Source organism: Sarcophilus harrisii, chromosome 4 (assembly GCF_902635505.1).
Source record: "Sarcophilus harrisii chromosome 4, mSarHar1.11, whole genome shotgun sequence".
Classification (NCBI taxonomy): Eukaryota; Metazoa; Chordata; class Mammalia; order Dasyuromorphia; family Dasyuridae; genus Sarcophilus; species Sarcophilus harrisii.
In genome coordinates this window covers 372,288,905-372,310,453 of record NC_045429.1, presented here as the reverse complement: position 1 = coordinate 372,310,453, position 21,549 = coordinate 372,288,905, and the positions used below count along the sequence as shown (strand labels likewise).

Here is a 21,549-nt window from a genome sequence, read left to right as displayed (position 1 = left end):
AATGCTGTAAAGTTACCCATGTATATATCCTGTAAATAAAAGGCTATTAAATTTAAAAAAATAAAAATAAAAAATAAAAGTCTCGCCTTAGAAAGTGTTGTCCCCAAAGCAGCAAACAATCCTTCTCCCTCCCAAGAACAGGCAGTCCTTTCTGTGGTTTCTGTCACTTGAACTGCATCACCTAACTCCCACTCTTCTTTCATGGAAATGACGATGGTAGAAAAGGAGAAGCAATGACTTAAGGAAATGTGAAGAAATCTTCCACATATTTTCCTTATTGTTCATGTGATTATATTACACACAATCCAGTATGCATCACTGGAAATACCCCCAAAAAAACACAACCCACTCATAGACAAAAAAGAATTTTAAGAGAATGAAAGGGAAGAAAAAATAAATAAATGAGTCAAAAATGGTTTTTAAAACCAGCAGTCCAAAAGCTAAAAAGGAATAAAAACAACACAAAATTAAAGATGTATAGATAACTACCTCTCCTCTCCCATCCTGTCCACCACAAAAATAGAAAAAAGCAATGAAATCCCACAAGCTTAACAAGGAGGAATTTCTGACAAAAAGTCCATAAAAATATGTTCTACCTGTCCCAGGCAATCGATAGGCAGGTCAATCAGGGAAAGTGAGAAGTCAAACAGATCCCCTGATGTTGAAAACCAAAGTCAATTTGGACCAATTCTAATAAGGCAAAATGAGTCTTTTTTGTTACATTTAATGTGTCTTTGTTGTTGCTTTTTTTTTCAAGTAAGATAATGAATTATAAAGGGTATTCTAAATTATAAAGTGAATATCATTTTAAGGCTTTTAAAATTATTGTTTTATAAAGAAAATACAAGAAATGTCACAAGGTATAATGTGCATTATTTCTAAATCAGATATTGCACAGACTTCCATGGCCAAGGTCATTACTTGATGGCCAACCTTTAATGGTTCCCTCTCATTAGAATAATTTAAACAAAGACTCATGACTACTTGCAAGGTATGTTGTAGTGAGGATGATAATTCTGTATGGGTGTAGATGACAACAGAAATTTCTTTGAGCTCTAAAATTTAATTCTGTGATGCTGGTGATGAGTTGTCCTGTCTTTAGGTGGCAAAATAGATCAGTAGGATCTGAGTTCAAATTTGAAGTCAGAAACTTACTGTGTGCTCATTATCTGCCTCAGTTTCATTATATGTAAAAATGGGAATAATAATCAGTTTTTGTATTTAATTTCTGATTTGTAGTTAATTATATTTAAATTCTGATTGAGACAGAACAAGATAAGGCACTTGCAGATACTCCTAAAAACCCTTTAATAGGGATTGGGACTGGACCGGTGATTTCAGATGAGGAAACTCCTTCCAGTACCAATGCACACCTTCTTTGTATAACTTACTATCTTAAAAATCTGCCTAGAGAACTAAGAAGTGATTAGTCCAAGATCACACAGCCAGTATGACAAGACTTAAACCTAGGACTTCCTGATTTCAAGCTAGAATCCTGCTTACTGCATCACACTGCCTCTCAAAAACAAACTCTTAGGAGTAAATAGGTGGCGCAGTGGAAAGAGCACCAGCCCTGAAGGCACCCAGAGTTCAAATTTGGCCTCAGACACTTAGCACTTCCTAGCTGTGTGACCTTGGGGTCACTTACCCCCAATTGCCTCAGCAAAAAACAAACAAATAAATAAACCCTTAAAGACATAAATAATTGTTTAGATGACAAGTGATTAAAAAAAATTAGTTTATATATGATGTTAAAATTGCCTTCCATTCAGAATTGTTATTTCCTCTCTGGGCAATGGTTAGGTGGATGATGATACAGAGAATAAAAATGATGCTTGGTATTTTTTTAGTCAATTAGGGTTAAATGACTTCCTCAGGATCACACAGCCAGTGTGTCTGGGCTCAAATTTAAACTCAGGTCCTACTGACTCCAAGGCCCGTTGCTCTATCTACTGCACCACTTAGTTGCCCCCATCTTTTTTTTTTGGAATGGTTAGCATTTTTAAAGCAATTTGGAATTATACAAATAAAATGACTAAACTATACTCTTGAAATATATAGATTATACCCAATATCCTTTATACAGAGATTCCATTACTAGATTTATAACAACCCAAGGAGATTATTGATAAGAAGAAAATATACCAAAATATCTATAGCAGCACTGTAAGAATTATAGCAAAGAATTAAAAACAAAGGAGATGTCTATTGACTCCACAAACTCTGATATACAACTATAATGTAATGTTACTATTCTGTAAGAAATTATGGATGTGATGAATACAAAGAAGCATAGAAAAGATCTGCACAAACTGATACAGAGCGAAATATGCAGAGCCAAGAAAAAAACATACACAGTAAATGTAACAATGTAAATGGAAAGAACAACCACATACACAGAAAATCAAAAGTTAATATTACAAAATTATAAAGAATGAGCCTGGCTTGGAAGAAAAGAGATGAGGAGACATACTCTTCCCCATCTTTAGCAGAGATGAAACATATGAAGTGTTTTACACTGCCTATAATTTTTAGACTTTTTCACTATGTTGATCAATTATAATGATCTTTTTCCTCTTTCTCTTTTTTAATATTAAATATTATTTATTATTTGATATGGCTCTCTGGGAATGAGAGAGGGAAGGATACTAGTAGAAATTATGATGATGCAAAAAACAAAAGATATCAACAAAAACATTATTTTTAAAATTGATAGTTGGAGTACCACATGGATAGAGGGAGAGTATTGCAGTAGACAGGGGTTCCTCCACTTTGCATGCACAATTTCAAGACTAAACAATAATAATAATAATAGCTACATATGATAAATAATGATAGATATATTTTGCTTTTATCATTTTACAAAACACTTTCCAGTCAACAATTTTCATAGCTAAGGAATGTGAATATGATTATTTCCATTTGACAGACAAGAAAATGAAGCTCAGCAAGATTAAATGAATTGCTTAAGACCACATGGTGAATGAGCTGGAACGGGGTGGTTGTATGTTGTTGGGTCAGAACTCTCTTTCCTACACCATGGCATGCTACTTGTAGGAGAAAGGGTACTTTTAATAAGGTTTTGAAAAAAAGGAAATATTCTTTGTTATATATGATTTTAGATTTGGTCATTATAGCTAAGATTCTAATAAATTCCAGAAGCAGTCACTCAATAAGCATTTTTAAGTACCTACTGTGTCAGGCATTATGCTAAGCCTGGGCATACAAAAAAGGCAAAAGACAGTTCCTGCTCTTAAGGAAATCATGGAAAAGACAACATGATAATAACTATGGATACACAGGATATATACATGATAAATTGGAGACAATCAATAGAGGGAACAATGGGAATCAGGACATGCTTCCTGTAGAAAGTGGGATTTTAGCTGGAATTTGAAGGAAACCACGAGGAAGTAGAGAATTCCAGGCATGGAAGACTGCTAGGGAAAATACATGGAAGTAGGACAATGAAACTTCTGTGTAAGGAACAGTAAGGGGTGGGAGGGGGGGGAATGTCACCAGATTCTGGGATATGTAGACATATGTCAAGTTGAAGGTGGTGAGAAAGGTAGGAAGGGGCCAGGTTATGAAAGGTTTTGAACATCAGAGGATTTTATTTTTATTCTGGAGATAAGAGGGAGCCAGTGGAGTTTATGGAATGAAGCAGGGAGTTGGGAATAGGAATGACATGTTCAGATCTGAATTTTATGAAGATTAACTAGACAGCTGAATAGAGAATGGACTGGAATGGAGAGAGACCAACCATCAATTTACTGAAATAGTCCAAGCATAAAATGATGGAGGCCTGTTTCAGGATCATCGTAATTTCAGAGGAGAAAAGATCATTACATAGAAGAGATGCAGTGAATGTAGAAGGGATAGTTAGGTGGCACAGTGGATAACATCAGACCTGGAGTCAGCAAGAGTTCAAATCCAACCTCAGATATTTACTTGAGCAAATCACTTACCATCCCCCCCCATCTAGTTTCCTCATTTGTAGAAAGAACTGGAGAAGGAAATGGCAAACCACTAGATTGTCTTTGCCAAGAAAACTACAATTAGGGTCACAAAAAGTCATACACAACTGAAGCAACAAAACAACAAAAATGGATGTGGACTTGACAAATGATTAGATATAGGGATTGAGAAAGAGTGAAGACTTGAGGATGATACCTTATTTGAAAACCTGAATGACTAGGAGGATGTACCTTGAATAGTAATAGGGAAGTGTGAAAGTTGAGAGCTTTTAAAAGGAAAGACAATTATTTCTGCTATGAACGTTATGACGTTAAGATGTCTATGAGACATCCATTAGTGATATCCAATAGGCATTCAGAGGCAAGAACCATTTAATGAAATACTCCTGTGTCTAAAGAACTATGGAAAATTGGAAGGAGATAAAAGATGGGATCCTAGGAGCACTTGTATATACAAATGCATAAAGAAATAAGTCTGGAGGTTAGGAGAGAGATTGAGAATGAATAAATAGATTTGAGAATCAGTTTAGAGATTATAATTAAAAATGGGGGAGCTGATGAGATTGCCAAATGACATAAAGGAAGAAGAGAAGAGGGCTCAGAATAAACAAGGTTATCAAGCATGACATGGATGAAGACTGAGAGTTATCAGAGAGGTAGGAGAAAAATCCAGACTGATTAGTATCACAAAAACCTAGAGAGAAAAGGGTGATTGACAGTGTCAAAGGCCAAGAAGATTGAGAAAATCCAAGAGGATTGAGAAAAATCACTAAATTGGTTTGGCAGTCAAGAGGCCATTGGTCTCTATAAGGGGAGCAGTTTCTATGGAGGGGATCCCATTTGTGATTTGTGATCTCTCTAGACTCTACCTGCTTCCATAACCCTCCACATCTCATCTTTCTGTGGAAAAGTGGAGTAGCTTGTGGGATGTTTGTTTTGTTTTTTGATACTTTCAGAAAGGCAAACTTTTTCTGCCCGTTTCTAGTCCTTCCTTTGGTTATTATTTCAGATGAGACTCCTGTTTGGAGCCCTGATTCAGCGCTGGTCATAGACGGGTTCAAGCATCACCTGCTAACCTGTGCATCTGCATTGATAACTTCTGTACTTCAACTTCTTGTGATCCACTTGCTCCAGGTCACTGGACCTACCCCAACAACAGGTAAGAAAGCTGACTTGTTGGCGACTCTGTGGTTATTCTGGCCGCAGAATTGTCCTTAAGGTCTATGTATTTCATGACAGTATATAGAATGTGAGGAAGAAGCCAATTCCATTTCATTTACTTTATTCTTCTTATGGCCGTGCTGTTGGTCTCAAGCCTAGTGAGTGTCTAAACCACGACCTCTACTCCAGGTTCCCTGAGCAGCCAGAGCCATCTTTTTATGACATTTTAGTCTCCCTCCTCCTGGGGGTAGAGCCTTCCTTTGGAACATTTGTTCCACTTAATATTATGCCACTTGGGCAGAGGGAGGAAGATGATACAGAAGGACCTATGGGCAAAGCCAATCCCTACTAAAATTTGGAGCTTACTTCAGAAAAATCCTATTCTGTACTCCCACCAATCCTACCAAGTAGTGACTTCTGGTTAGAGTAAAAATCAAAAGAAACCTTAAATGAGAAAAGAAAATTATAGGTGCCAGGAAAGGACAAAACGCAAGCTGAAGGATGTATTTGGAAGGGAGAAGATGGGAAGAGTCTCAGATCTTTTTTAGACCAAGACTCACCTGGTTTTCTTTTTTCTCCACTCCTCAACATTCTGTTTGTCAATCCAAAACAGAAGGTAAGAGGGGCCCATCCCATTATGAAGTCCTTTCAGTAGAGCTGAAATGGTGGAGTGAGGAGAGCAGAGGAAGAGATGTAATGAAGACCAGGATCCCTCTGATAATTCAGTAGAGTAGACTTTCTTGCATTCTTCCATATGTATATGCATGCTGCATGCATCCCTAGAAGGGTAGAGATCCTTGAGCATGGTAGTAAGAAACCAATGGACTTGGGTCCTGGTCTAGGCTCTGCCATTAAATATCTACGTGATCTGGAACAAATCATTTCATGTCTCTGAGCCTAAATATCATTTATAAAAATGATTTGCTTATATTTGTTTATCCCTATGCTCCTTTCTACATCTTAAATTCTATGTTCCTAGGCAAGAAACATTTAATGAAATTCCTCCTGTGTGCAAAGAACTGTGGAAAATTGGAAGGAGATAAAAGATGAGATTCTAGGAGCTTTATTTTTTTTCAGTTAGTTATGGTGACAGAACTTGTATATACAAATGCATAAAAACAGCTAAAGAAAAAGTTAGATAGTAATATAACAAAAGTAAGGAAATTAACATCCAACAAAGTGAGTAAGTTTGTTGAGTTGGCAGTGATAAGTGGTTAAATTTTTGCATACTGTGCATAGGCAGAGTTGGGCTTTTCAGTTTAATCTTTGGAATCTTCTTCACTCTTTAAGAAAAATTATAGCATCACAGAGTTAGAAAGGACCTCAAAAGTCATCCGCTGGACCCCCATATTGAAGTCTCTTCAACACATACAGTAAGAGCCTTTGTTTAAAGAACTACAATGAAAGGAAACTCACTGACTACCATTATGATCTGTTACACTGTAGGCAGCTCAAAATGTTAGGAAGTTCTGTCTTCTAGGACCAAAAAACCCCCATAAAAATCTAATCCTTCTTCCACATGACAGCCTTACAGATACTTGAAGAGAACTTTGATATCCACCTTCTATGAAATACCCAGACAATTAAATGGTGCAATGGGTAGAATACTAGATCTGGACTCAGGAAGACTCAAGTTCAAATTCAGGCTCAGATATTAGCTATTTTAACTTCTATTTCTTAGCTTTAGTTTTATATATCTAATAACAGCTCCTATTTCCCAGAATTATTATGAAGTTAAAATGAGATAATGTTTACAAAGTGCTTAGCAAACATCAAGTTATTATGTTTGTTATTATTATTATTATCATTATTATTACAATATCTCCTCATCTCTAGGTTTAAAGATGCCTACTCTCTTAAACAGAATCTTATCTCATAATGTGAGCTTGAAGTCTTTCACAACCCTACTTTTCATTCTCTGGAAATTGTGCATTTTATCAATAACTATCCTAACCTGTGATGCCCAAGGCTAAATACAGTAGTCCAAATGTGGTCTAACACACACCTAAGTCACCTTTTTCCTTAAAAAAAAAAAAAACCCTTATTAGATTCTAGCTTCTCTCAATCTATCATCCTAAGCTCTTCTTCCCTTATCAGCTACATTCCTTTAAAAAAAAAAAAAAGCATCTGTAATCAATTTCTCCATTTCCCAGCCTCCCCCTACTAGATCTTAGCAATCTGGCTTCCAAATACATTTAACTGAAACTTTTTTTTTTCAAAATTATCACTGTCTTTTAATTGCCAAATCTATCAATCCTCCTCCTTCTTGACTTCTGTATAGCATCTGACACTAGTGATTACTATTCCTGGATTTTGTGTCACTTCTCTCCTTTGGTTTTCTTCCTACCTATCTGACTACTTCTTAGTTTCCTTTGATGAATCTTCATCCATATCAGAACTTAGCTACTGATATTTGTGAAGGCTCTGTCCTGTTTCCTTTTCCCTTTTCTCCTTATGCTTTCTTATTTGGTCATCTTATCAGTATCAATGGGTTCAAGGATCATCTCTGTGCAAATGATTCCTATATCAACATATCCAGCCAGCTCTGGTCTCTCTCCTAAAGTGTGTGTGTGTGTGAGAGAGAGAGAGTCAGAGAGATAGAGAGAAAGAGATGAGAGACTTAGAGCAATTAGAGACAGAGAGAGATTGAGATTAGAGACACAGAGAGAGATTGAGAGAGATTAAAGTCACCAACTGCTTATTGGACATTTCAAACAGAAAGTCTGGTAAGAATCTCAAATTCAACACATTCAAAATAGAACTCATCTTTTTTCTAAAGCCTGCCATCATTTATATGTCCCTATTGTTGTCAAAGGCATCACCATCTTTCCAGAACCTAGGCTTTTTACTATCACTCACCCCACAAAACCTATTATTTGACAAATCTCACAGTTTTTTTTTCTCCATTATTTATTTCACATATAAACCTATTTCTCCACTCACATGACCACCATCCTAGTTTAAGTCTTAATCATTTCTCACATCAACTAGTTCAATAGCCTTATAAATTGGTCTTCTTGCCTCAAATTTCTCCCTACTCTAATCCATCCTTCACAGAACTGATAAAGTGCTTTTTCTAAAGTACAAATCTGATTCTTTCACTCTCTGCCTCATATCTCAATAAACTTCAGCAGTTCCTTTTCACCTGTCTTTTAAAATTCTTCATAATATGCCTCCTTCCTGTTTTTGCACTCGTCCCTCCTCTATGGTCCAGCTACACTGGTCTCTTCCCTGTTCTTCACAAAAGATGCTTTATCTCCCATCATTGTGAATTTTTACTTGGGTTATCCTCCATGCCTGGAACATTCTCCTTTCCTTGGTGTGCCTCTTAGAATCCCTGACTTTTTTGCCCCAGAACTCAGCCTCTGAGGACTGGTAAAGCCAGATATTCAGACATCAATTTCTGTTGCTAGGACAAGGAAAAAAAGTATGCCTGGGGCAAATGGCAATGTGACCTCAATTCAGTTGTGAAGAAAGGGCAATGGAAGTTCTAGGAAAACTTGAGGCCACTGCCTTCCCTTTGGGAGTCTGAAGCAGGGTTAAGTCTAGACTGGGAAGAAGCATACTTGAGGTAAAGATGCTGAGGGGATAGGGCTGCTAAGGAAAAAAGAAGTATCAGTAACTTCTTATTGAAATTAATTATTCTTGGGTCAGAGAAGGGATTGATCAAGGGAGAAAATTTTGGAACTCAAATTTTAAAAAATGAATGTTTAAAAAAATTGACATGTAATTGGGAAAAGTTTAATGAAATTAATAAAAACATATCTTTTTAAAAGTAAGAAATTAATGATTCTTGCTAACTGGGTGCTAAGTTCAGTTGTTGCTATGTTACCGAGGGCTTGAAAGGGTTGTCAGTGACCCCCTCTGAATTTAGGCCCTCTCAGGCAAAGCTTAATCATCACACAGTGCTAAACAAAGCAGTTGCCTGAAAATGAAAAATCCAGAGGAAAAAGACCGAATGCCAGGATAATGTCTTCCTACCCCTTGCTGAGCAGTGATTAGAAATTATTTTTGTTCCTCACACAACATTGCAAGGATTTGTCTTTGGTCAGCTTCCTACTCTATCTGAGCCTTTAATTATGATGGCTTTCTCCAAATGGTTCTCATTAGATGCAATAAGTAAAGTCAGAGCATATGCTTTACAAATATGCCACCACGGAGCACTTGGCATTGCATTCATCTGTTTGGGGGCCAGGAAAGTATGGTAACTCTGAAGCCAAGATAGGAAAGATTATCCCGAAGGACTGGGCAAAGAAATCAAGAAGATAAGAACTAAAAAAAAGTTATTGAACTTGGTAACTAATAAGTCTTGATCTAACAATTTTAATGTACAGGATTTGGATTAGAGAGAGATAGATAGGGAGATGGGTGAGAGAGAGACAGAGACACTTAGAGAGAAAGAGACTTAGAGTCAGAGAGAAACAGACAGACAGACAGAGACAGACAGACAGAGAGAAAGAGAGAGAGATGGAAGATAGAGAGAGAAATGGAGAGACAGCATTCAGACAGAGAGACACTTAGAAAAAGAAACAGTGAGAGAAAGAGAGAGAGACTGAGAGAGATTAGAGACAAAATAGAGACAGAGACTTAGAGAGATTAGAGACAGAGAGATTTAGAGAGACTTAAATTAGCGAGAGACAGAGACAGAGAAAGACTGAGAGAGACTTAGAGAGAGGCTGAGGGAGACTTAGAGACAGAAACTCAGAGAGACTTAGAGATAAGAGACAGAGATTTAGAGAGACTTAGAGACAGAGAGAGACTTAGATTAAAGACAGAGAGATTTATTAGAGAGATTAGAGATAGAGATTTAGAGAGACTGAGAGAGATTAGAGAGAGATAATTTTAATAAGATTCCTTCATGTATCCACTAACCAGTATTTGTCTTGTAACCTCAACCTGTAATTTAGATCTTTCTAATTCTCTGACTTTGACAGTTTCTGAGGAAACAGAATGAAAGAAGGCATGTCGAATAACAGCACAACCAGTATCTCTCAAGCGCGAAAAGCTGTGGAGCAACTCAAAATGGAAGCCTGTATGGACAGGATAAAGGTAAGTGAGAGCCCACCTTTTTGAACAAACTAACTGAACTAACACTCTGTTTTCAGCCTTAAAAAAAATGAAATTTTCCCTGATCTGGCTGTTGCCAAAAGTAATCATGTGAGATGAAAAAACGTCACCCTGCAAAACACCCACCCAAGCTTGGCAGGCTGTAACATTTACAAACGAGTGTTTGCCTCAGACTCCTTAGTATGCCCAAGTATTAAAATGATGCAAAATACACAGTGTGCGTGAAATCCTAGAGGAGGCACCAAAAATAGCCTCGCATTCATCTCAGCTCTATTTAGCTCAGTTGTCATGCCAATAAGTAAGGGAGAGTTTTTAACAATGAGACCAATCACAATTTCTCAGCCCGCGCTGTGTATTCTAAGTTAGACAACATCTGATATCTTGACAAGGGCATCTTTGAGGGGTAAAGCATCAAAATTTACAACATGTTTATCAAATGTTCCTTTGGGAAAAGAGGGGAAGGGAGCAAGAGAATTCTTCATGTGCTCATTTAGCTGAGTGTGGAATTCTCCATGCTGGGAGAACTGAAGCAGGAAAAAGCCAGCTATTAACCAGATGCTATCTAGGGGTGCATGGGAGGCCAGGCAAAGCCCATCGCATTAAAAATGCATTGAGGTTTTGATGCCTGGGTTGGTGTCAGTAATTTGTAATAAATATGGCCAGAATAGTAAACATTCATAGTGTCCTAGGTAGGTGCCAAACTTGGAGCTCTTGCTTATCCAAGTATCTAGAGCCCAGCAAGGTTAGGTGCCCATCTTCCTCCTCACCTTCACTGTTAAATTTCTTAGGGAAAAAAGTTGTTTATACCCGATGCTTCCGATTGCTTACCATCCATGTTGTCTGATTTCTCCTTGTCTCTGTCTGTCTGTCTGTGTGTCTCTCTGTCTCTGTCTCTGTCTCTCTCCTCCCATCCCAACATTCTCCTGAAACAAATCAAAGGTCTCCATTGACAAAGTTCAGTGGTCTTTTTTTCAATCCTCATCCTCCTTGATTTGTTTACCAGTTCTCAGTGATAAATTCTCTAACCTCTGTTTCCAAGATAGCACACTGTCCTGGTTTTTCTCCTTTTAGTCATTTACTTCACTGGCTTTCTCATTCTCTTCCTGAAGCCTTTGGGTACACACTTTCTGAGGCTCTGTCCATTACCCTCTTCCTTTCTCTTGCCAGTCTCTACTATTTTATAATCTTTCAGTTATGCTTGTAGTCCTAATTAAAATATAAATATACACCTCCAACTCTGTCCTCTCTCTTCCAAGCTCCACATGTGACTTTTAAGTACCTGAAAGAAACATCCAACCTGGAAATCTCTTAAACATTTCAAACTGAGCTTACTATCTTATTCCAAAAGTCCTTTCCTCCTTCTGACTTAACCGTTTTTTGCCAATGATACCATCATTCAACCTTTCTCCTGTGTTAGAAATATATTGTTTTCTTTGGCTTCTTCTCCCTTCCTTGTCATATCCAATCAGTTGTGAAACTCATCAATTTGGCCTCTTCAGCATCACTCCTATATGTATGTCTCTTTTTCTCTTTCCTCACTTCCTAGTGAGACTTTCATCACAATTATATTGAATTATTGTTAATACCTTCCTAATAGATCTTCTACTTTCCTTCTCCTCCATGTCCAATCCATCTTCCAGAGTGCTACCTGAATCATATTCCCAATATATTGAAAAATGTCTAGTACATTCATATTACCTATTGAGTAGTTTAAATTCCTTGTGTTGGCCTTGAATGCCAGTTCCAATCTATCAGCCTTATCTTTAAGTGTTTCCCTTCACTTCTTATATGTCTCAGCCAATTTGAGCTATTATCTCCTAATTCCATCTTCCCCTTGTTGCATCTCTAAGCCTTTGCTTCTGCTATCTCCAGTGCTTAAAATGAGCTCTGCTTTCCCAACCCTACTCTTCCTGACCTCTCTAACACAATCTCGGCTGAAGTACTTCCAATCCTTCCAGACCCAATTAAGGTCTAATATCTTCCATGAAGAATATCTTCCTGATTTCCTCCCTCCTCCAGTCTCCCTGATGAAAATAATCTCTTTCTCCTCAAAAACATTTTTAACACTTTTCCTGAGCTTCTCCTTTGCATGTATACTACTCTTAATTGTATTATATTGTTTGTGTTCTTCTTTCCTGCATTATTTGTCAATTCCTTGAGAACTGGAATTTTTGCGTGACTGTAAACAATAGAGAGCTACTTTAAGTCCCTGAATAGTAGGCTGAGAATGCTACTTGAGATAAATTAATCCTGCATCACTGTGCAGAATTGACTCAGTGGGGTGAGGTGGAAATCTCAAAAGCAATTAGGATACTGTTGATGTCATTAATATGAGAAAAGAAGATATTAGAAGAGAGGAAGAGTAGAGTTTTAGGATATATATTTATCTAACTCTTAGGAATCACTGGTGGACATGTATAATTTGATTTTACTGATATAGCATAAAAAAGGGAAGTGAAATGGAAAGGGGATAGTGTCAGAAAAAGGGAAAAAGGGAGATAAAAAGAGAGAAACTACATGCGACGATGAGGCAAAGGAAACCTATCATATCTGAGGGAACTTAGAAAGGGGGAGGAATATTGTGCGAATCTTACTCTCATCAGAGTTGGCTCAAAGAGGAAATAATTGACATATTTGTTTTACAGATAATCTTCTCTCACCTCATTAAAAAGTGGGAGAGGAAAAGGAAAAAGAGTAATAAGGGAACGGTACAAGGAAGGGGAAGGAATTGAAAGGGAGGAGGGAGGGATACTAAAGAGGGAGAGCTGGGTGATGCAAGTGGGACCAATAAGTTTAATACTAGGGAAGGGGGGAAGGAGGGCAAGAAAAAGAAAAGTATAATCTGGGGATATTAGGATGGCAGGAAATACAGAAATAGTAATTTTAACCGTAAATGTGAATGGGATGAACTCTCCCATAAAGAGGAGGCAGATAGCAGACTGGATCAAAAGTCAGAACCCTACAATATGTTGTTTAGAGGAAACACATTTAAAACAGGGAGATACATACAGAGTAAAGGTAAAAGGCTGGAGCAGAATCTATTATGCTTCAGGTGAAGTAAAAAAAGCAGGGGTAGCTTTTATCTCAGATCAAGCAAAAGGAATCACTGGTGGGCCTATAGGGACTGAAGCTCCATATCCACTCTCAATTCTATACTCTGCTATGTTAGGACTTCAAGGTGAACTTATCCCTCAGAAGAGGGCTCAGACTTCCTTTTCTTACATCCTTTGCCTTACATTCACCACTTTGGTGCACTGGAGAAAAATTGATGTGTCATATATATAACCTCCCTAAAAAGAATGAGTAAAGTACTCAGTGTATAATAAGAATGAAATATGGGACAAATAATTTATTCCCACACAGAAGAGAAAAGATTAAAAAATAAAAGATTCTTGGAACAATTTTAAAAGGATTCAATAACTTAAAACAACTGTTACAATCTACTGGAAGATATACTTACTTCATAAAAACATAAAAAAGCAGTTTGCAAGTCTACTAATTACTCATTTTCTGCTAATTACTCACTTTGGCTTGGCACTATCCAAATAGCTCCTGGTTCACCTACTGAAAAATGATCAAATTGGGGCCCTCTTGTTGGAAGTCATCCTCTCCAAGAGAATTTGAGTGTTTGCCTGGCACTTCTCTCTCCCTTGCTAACCCATTGATGGGACCTAGGTCTCTGGATCTCTCAAACTCACAAGTTCATCTTTGTGTCTAGATATGTTCTTCTCAGGGGAGAGGGGAGGCACTATTTTTCATAAAATCAGAAAAGGATAAACACAAAACAAATAGCTGAACACAAAAGAAAGAGTCCGGGTTAAGGCTCAGGCTTGTCAATGGAGGAAATATATTGTAAACTCCATGTATACAGTTTTGTGGAGGAAGAAGATGGAGTTAGAGTGAAACATCCCTCCACCCACCTGACTCTTAGGAAGCAGTATGAAACAGACTTAGCATATTTTGAACTGTTATACAAACTACTAACACTTCAGTTCTTCAGGCTTCTCAAGCCCCTCAATGATGAGTTAATATGGCTAGAAGCAAGCCCTCCAAAGTTTCTGTAAATCCACCCAAAATCAGGAATGGTATATGCATGAAATATGTAGATGCTTTTCTATTTTAATTCATAATTGACATGGTCACTGAATATGAGAAGTAAAGAAGGAGGGGGAGTTGAAAACAGCTACAGTTATTTCAAGACCAGGATCCTAGAAAGATAGTGGTGTTATTGATGATGACAGAAATGTGAAAGGTTTAGAATTGATGAGAAATTCAGCAATCTACCCCACTCCAACTTGACAGTAACATTAAAGAGATTATTTCATGGGATTATTTCTCTAGGGCACAGACTTTTAAGCAGGGTCCATGAAGAGAAGAAAAATAATAATAGCTCACATCTGTGTAGTGACTTAAAGTTACACTTTCCTTTTAATTCTTCCCTTACTTTCTCTTCTGGGGAGAGGAAACTTTAGAGAGACACAGCAACTGACAATATATTTGAAAGGTCATTGTACTGAATGCAGTTTAGATTTATTCCACTTGCATACCACTGTTATGTCTATATCCCAAAAAAATTTAAAAAAAGAAAAAGAAAAAAGACCTATATGTACAAAAATATCTATAGCAATTCTTTTAGTTTTGATAAACAATTGGAAATTAAAAGGATGCCCATCAATTGGGGAATGGCTGATGTGGTTGTGATGGTATGTGATTGTGATTGAATATTATTGTATTATAAGCAATGACAAGTAGAATACTCTCAGAAAAAGCTGGACTTGCATGAACTGATGGAAAGTGAAATGAGCAGAACCAGAAGAACATTGGAGATATTAACAGCAATATTATATGATGATCAACTATTTTTAATAATACAATAATCCAAGAAAATTTTAAAGGACTTATGATGAAAAATGGTATCCATCTCTAGAGAAAGAACTGGTGGGATCTGAATAGAGAAAGAAACATTTTTTAAAACTTTCCTTGTTTTTCTTGGTTTTTTGTCAGGGTTTTCTTTCACACCATAACTAATACAGAAATATGTTTTGCATGACTGTACATGTATAAACTATATCATATTTCTGCCTTTTTAATGAAAGGGGAAGGGGAGAAGGGAGAGAGAATTTGAAAATCAAAAATGTTTTAAATGAATTATAAAAATTGTTTTAATATGTAATTGGGAAAAAATAAAATATTAAATAAAAATAGATTTGTTCTGCTTGGCCCCAGAGAACAACTGAGAATAACAAATGGAAATTGAAAGTGGGCAGATTAAGGTTTGATGTAAAGTAAATTGGTCAATGAGAGCTTTTCAAAAGTGGAATGAGCCATCTTGAAATATAAGTAGTAATTTCTTCTTCACTGGAGATCATCAAGAAGAGGCAAGATAACCACTTGATTATGCTTCCCATGTATCAGGAGCCTTCCTCCAACCCTCTTGCCTCCAAATGAGTAGTGATAGAGTACACAGGTTATCCCATTAGTTATCCCTCACTCTTAATGTATGATCATTCCACCTCTTTAGCATTGTACAATGGTTTGATGACATCCTTCATACTGATTTTCTGTGGAATTCTTCATTGACATACAATCTATTCATGTCTACCATGTCCTTCGATGGTGCCCTTTGACTACTTTAACTCTTAGAGACTCAAGTATAATATATGGCATCAGCAAATAATGTTGATGTTAAAAAAAAAAGATGGGCCTTTGTTTCTGAGAAACATTTAGGATCATTAAAATGATGGCACAATTTGCCAAATACAATCCATTCTGCCCTTGTCCTATTAAATATAAGTCCAGTTCATTGTTCTTTTGTAGCTATATGTAGACTATCCATCCAAATACATATCATACTCTGGATGATAGACCTTCTTCAGACACTAGACTTTTCCTTTGTAGATAGGTAAGCTAAAGTCTTTTGAGTGATCATAGATTATAGGCTCTTCAATATTTTCAATATTTGGTGTCATCAGCACAATGTCATCCATAAGCAAGAGCATTTGAAGGACCTTACCATCTCTAGGGCATCCTTCCTCCATGTAGACTCTTTACTGAACATCCTCTCTAACAGTGACAGACTCTTATGGCAAATATAGGAATCAAATTTTACACCTCATTAGATCATCTTGAATAAAGTTACCTCTAGTTACATCTTTCAAAGAATCATCTATAATTTTAACATAATTATAAGAGACACTTGCTAGGGAAGATTCTTAGTGACAGTATTTCCCTCTACCAAATTAAAGACTTTTACAGTCAAAAATAATAAGCACAGTGAGAATTTATATTCTCTCAACTTTTACATCAATTAATTGAATGTAAACTGTAAACATGTAAAGTGCTATCAAATAACATCTTCAAGGCTTTGCCTGTTCCATTTCCAAACCTTCAATAAAAATGCCATCAGTGTGTATGTATAGTCTTATAAAGAATTGGTAGAAAAGGGATACATGAGTTGATAACTATTGATACTTTTTGATCACTATTTCTTGAGAATCAATCCATTGACAACTTCAAAATTGTATGATTTCTAGAAGAGACTTCCTATGTGTATTCTTGGTCTAGTTCAGTTGCTCTTCTCCTATTTCTTTTTTTCTTTTTGGTGCCTTTTCTGCTTCCTCACAAACCACATTAGAAAATGGGATTTTAGACTCAAACAATAATGGCTCTACTGTCAGATATGAAGAGAAGAGTCTGATATAAAATCTTGACATATTTTTCATTATTTGTTTGATCATTGTCCTTCAAATTTTATCCTAAAATTCTTTAGGATACTCTAACTGTTGGTCTTTTGCCAAGTTTTCTAAAAATTTCTTTTTCTCTATCCTGCTTCTTGATGTTTTATGAACCATTACCTCTCATAATGGCAGCTATGTTCTGCTTAGTTCTTTCCTTTTTTGTGAGTAGAAACACTCATCTTCATTTAAGAATTTCTGTGGAAGCAGAAGTAAAGATAAAGGGGGATAAGCACGAGAAACAACCAGGAGAGGGTGGTTTGGAGTGGAGAGGAACTTGGGACAAAGAGACTAAATAGGAAGATATTTTAACAATTCAGATGAGAGGTAATTGAGGGTTTGAATTGAGGGCAGTGTGATTGGAGAGACAGGGACATCTATTTAACTACAATTAATCATAAATTAGCTATAAAGGACATATGAAGAAAGATGCTATCTGTACCCAGAAAAAGAAAAAGAATAGATAAATAGAAATATATAAAGAGTAATTTATACATACATGTAACACACACATACATATGTATATACACAAACACACACATATATATGTTTTATACATACATACATACATACATATACACATCTATTTGTGCCTAATAGTAGCTATTTCTAGAGCAGGGGGAGGGGAAGGAAGAAAAAAGAGAAATTTATATGACAATTTGCTCCATATTTGAAAAGAATAGCAAATTGTACATAGTAGATTTGCAGTTACATATGTAATCATGATCTTTTTTATTGTACTTTGTTATGCTCATTTTATTCTATAAATTTAAAATAAAATTTTAGAGGGGGAGTAGCTGAGATAAGTTGTGGAGAAAGGAACAAAAAAAAATTGTCAATTGATGAGATGTGTGGGTTGAGTATGAGTAAGGAGTCAAAGACAACATTAATGTTAGAAACATGGGTAAGTAGAATAGTAATAACTTTGACTATGACAGGAACATTAAGAAAATGGGTGGGTGTGGGGGAAAAGATAATGAATTATGTTTCAAATGTGTGGAGTTTGAACAGCTCATGGAACCTCCAGTTTGAAATGTCCAACTCGCCTTAAGCAATATGGCCTTGGAGTGCAGGAGAGAAATTATGACTGGATGTGATCTAGGAATCATTGCATAGAGATGAGTCTTGTACCCATGCAAACAGAAGAAATCACCAAGTGATAGAGAAAAGAGAAGAGGGACCAGAGCAGAGATTTGAGATACCTACATAGTTATGACATGGCTGAAGATCCAGCAGAAGAAACTGAGAAGTAGTCATTTGAGTAGGAGAAGAAAACTGAGTGACAAGACTAGTGTCACAAACCCAGAGATAAGGGGAAAATAATCAGCAGCAAATGAAGAGAGATCAAGAAAAATGAGGACTGAGAAAAGCCCCTTAGATTTAGCAATTAAGAGACTACTACACTGGTTAACTTTGAAAAAAGTAATTTCAGTTGAATGAGGTTGGAAGTCAAATTTCCTGAAGCTTTAAGGAGAAAACTGAGAGCAGAAGAAGACATTGATCTGAGATTACTTTTTAAAGGAGTATAGCTGAAAGGAGTGGAATGAGTAGATGTGGGATAATAGTTTTCAGGGATAAGATCAAGTGAGAGTTTCTAAGCTCGGGAAAACAGGGAAATGGGAACATGTTTGTAGGCAGCTAAGAAAGAATAAGTAGAAATAGTTGTTCATCTTTCTCCTGAGAGACAAAGGAGAAATTGAAGATAAAAGGGAGATAGAGTAGGAATGATAGAAGCAATCTTCTGGAGAAAACTGATAAGATAGGCAAGAAAAGTCTCCTCTTTATCAAAGCCTGGAGATAGTAAAGGAAGAGGTGATTTCATAAGTATGTGACATAAGATGGAAAGTATTAGACAATGTTCTCAACCAAGTGAAGAAAGGGGTTACCCTGGGAGAAAAAAAAAAAGGGTTGCAATGCCATTGAGGAAATGAGATAAACAAATGAATCTAAGGTTTCTTTACTGCAGTGAAGGTCTAGTTGAGATAAGAAAACACTACTATGAATCCAGTCAGCATGACTTTTTAATTCTCTCTAGCTTATTGCAGCTCATAAGAGTAAGAGCTAAAGTTTAGACTTTAAATGGTGAGAATAATCCAGTGCTAGGGTTTGGCAAGTCCTGGTCAGTGAATCAGACAAAGGGGTAATAAGGGATTTGAGCAAATATGATAGTGTAGAATAGAACTAGTTCACCAAAAGTTTAAATTTGGGGAAATTAAAAAATACAGCCAGTGGTGCCCTAAGATAGATTGAAGATCTATTGATTGATAGTTTGAAGGATCAAGGAACAAAAGGTCATGACAAAGATAAATAGGTATAAGAGGAATAAGGAAGAAAAAGAAAAAGAAATAAGCATTTATTAAGCACTTAGAATATTGTGTTCTATAAGCTTATAGACTCCTTTAAGGGGAGATTGTCATGATGACCTCAAGACTTCCAGGCTCAATCCAAACCTGGATTAGAGGTTTGGAAATGAGAGAACAGATAGCAAGAATCAGGAGTTCATTGTCACTGAGATGGGGAAAATAAGAGGTAGGGAAAATAAATGAACTAATTAGGAGATTAACCTAGGCAGAAAATCAGTAGATGGGAGTATGTACATTGAGGAGATCAGGTGATTAAAACATTCATGGATGTATCTAAAGATCCCCTCCTCATGGTAGCTGGTGTGCCTGGGAGGGAAACCGAGGTCCAGAAGTGTTTCCTGAACAAAATGATACAACAACATAAGTTTTAGAGGCAGGATTTGAACTCATTCCCTCATAATCTTTTGTGCTATTACCACATCATCTTTTTTACCATAAGACTTTGTTGGTAAGGCTTACATGTGTGATTCCTGCCAACGTGGCTTCCACAAATATAATCAACTATAGGACCAATTTTAAGTTTTCTATTTTTGTCATGAATGAGAGATATGTTCTTTATTTGGGTTTTTTGGGGGGAAAATTTTTTTTTAAATAGGGAATGAAAAAAAGAAAGAGAAAAAAATAATAATTTGAAATACATTCTATAATGGAGCCTTGTTCAAAGGGTAAAAGCAAACAATGTGAAAACCCAGGGATAGTTAAAAATAAAAGCTTCAAGACCAAAAATACTTGGAGCAAAATTTATGTGACTTTCAAAAAAGGAAAGTCTAGACATGATATTCTATTTCCAAGAATAAATAGATAGTGTCATAAAGGAATGAATTTAGCAATTGTATTCTTTTGGGTCTATGGTAAAAGAAAGCCGTGTGAACAGACATTCATTCTTTAACTAAATGAACACAGAATTGAATTATTCAAAATTCTATCAGAAAAATCTATGAAACTATGGTAGTGAAAGGTTAACTTTCATAGATAGTACAACCCAAGTTTGATCATACCCCTAGTGCTACCATTTCTTTCCTTTCAGATAACCCACAGATACTACAGTTGGTCTTGTGGTCTGTTCCTCACTTCTTAAGATGTCAATGTTCAGACTCCAATTTCTTGATCAGAAAACCATACCCAACACTAAGCTATTTTAAATGGCACAGTAGTAAATTAGCATTGACTCCAAAGTCAAAAGAATTAGATTCAGAATCCACCACTGACACTTATCTGTATAATATCTCCCCTGGGTCTCAGTTTCTTTATCTTTCAAATAATGATATTGGATTAGATGGCCTCTGTCATGCTTTCTAGCTCCAAAACTATTACCCTATGATCCAGATCTCAGGTAAGAGAGGTGACAAACTAGTGGTATATGACATCACTTTATGGCATAGAGGCAAACTCCAATACTCAGACTTCGGTGATTTGGCAATGTCAATTCCATTCTTTTTTTGTGGGGTGCACTTTGCCAGATCCCTAACCTTGTCTATCAAGCCATGTCTACTCATTATAAGAGCGGTCCATCCCTTTGATTCCTTTTCCCAGGCTTTGATTTCTATTGACTTTTGAGGGGAGAGGAAGAGGGAGTAGAAGGAGAAGTTACTGATTCAGTAGATATATAGGACAAAAGACTTTTCCTACTCTGCTTGGGAGAAGCTGTCCCCAGCACCTCCTCAAGCTGAACTCCCATTATCAGTGAATGTCTAGTCTCCTCTTGTATGAGTACTTAGGAAATCTGGAATTTAGGAAGCTCATCCAGAAAAAAAAGGACTCATTAGAACTATTCCATACTTTTCTCTTCCTCTACTTTGAGCTCTATATTTACTCTACACATTTTTGCAATTGCACTGGTATTATTGGTATTGACATTTTTACTGTTATTGTTCTGGCAAACTCTAGATTATCCACTAAGTAGATTATTCATGACATTTTAAAATCTTAAACCAAAGTGCTTCTGTCACCCAACCTATCCCCAGCCTTTCTTTCCTTGCTACCAAACTCTGTGCACACAAGAAATGCTAATATCAAATTTAATATCAGCCTTGAGCAAAACATAGCTAGGAAAGCAGATTTGCTGCATAAAAATCACATAATGAATCCAATTTAAATATAAATTGATTTTGGATTATCTGGACCACTAGTTCTCTCCAAGCTGATGAGCTTGTATCGTGGAGAGTTGATTGTAGAGAAAATGAGAAAAATCACTGGAATGAATTTTTGGTGGAAAAAAAAAAAACAAGGAAAGAATTAAATTCAACC

At 36.4% G+C, this 21,549-nt stretch overlaps 1 protein-coding gene across 2 annotated transcripts in view; it reads left to right on the top strand.

The window, feature by feature from the left end:
* Positions 1–21,549, top strand: part of GNG4 (G protein subunit gamma 4) — a 97,232-nt gene that overhangs the window by 50,736 nt on the left and 24,947 nt on the right. The window contains exons 2-3 of one of the 2 annotated variants that reach the window (XM_031966936.1): positions 4,987–5,136; positions 10,073–10,187. In XM_031966936.1, coding sequence (XP_031822796.1) covers positions 10,089–10,187 — 99 coding nt within the window. In that variant the 5' untranslated portion in view covers positions 4,987–5,136; positions 10,073–10,088. Of the gene's footprint in view, positions 1–4,986; positions 5,137–10,072; positions 10,188–21,549 lie in introns of those variants that run through there. The other variant, XR_004233951.1, reaches the window with a different exon arrangement.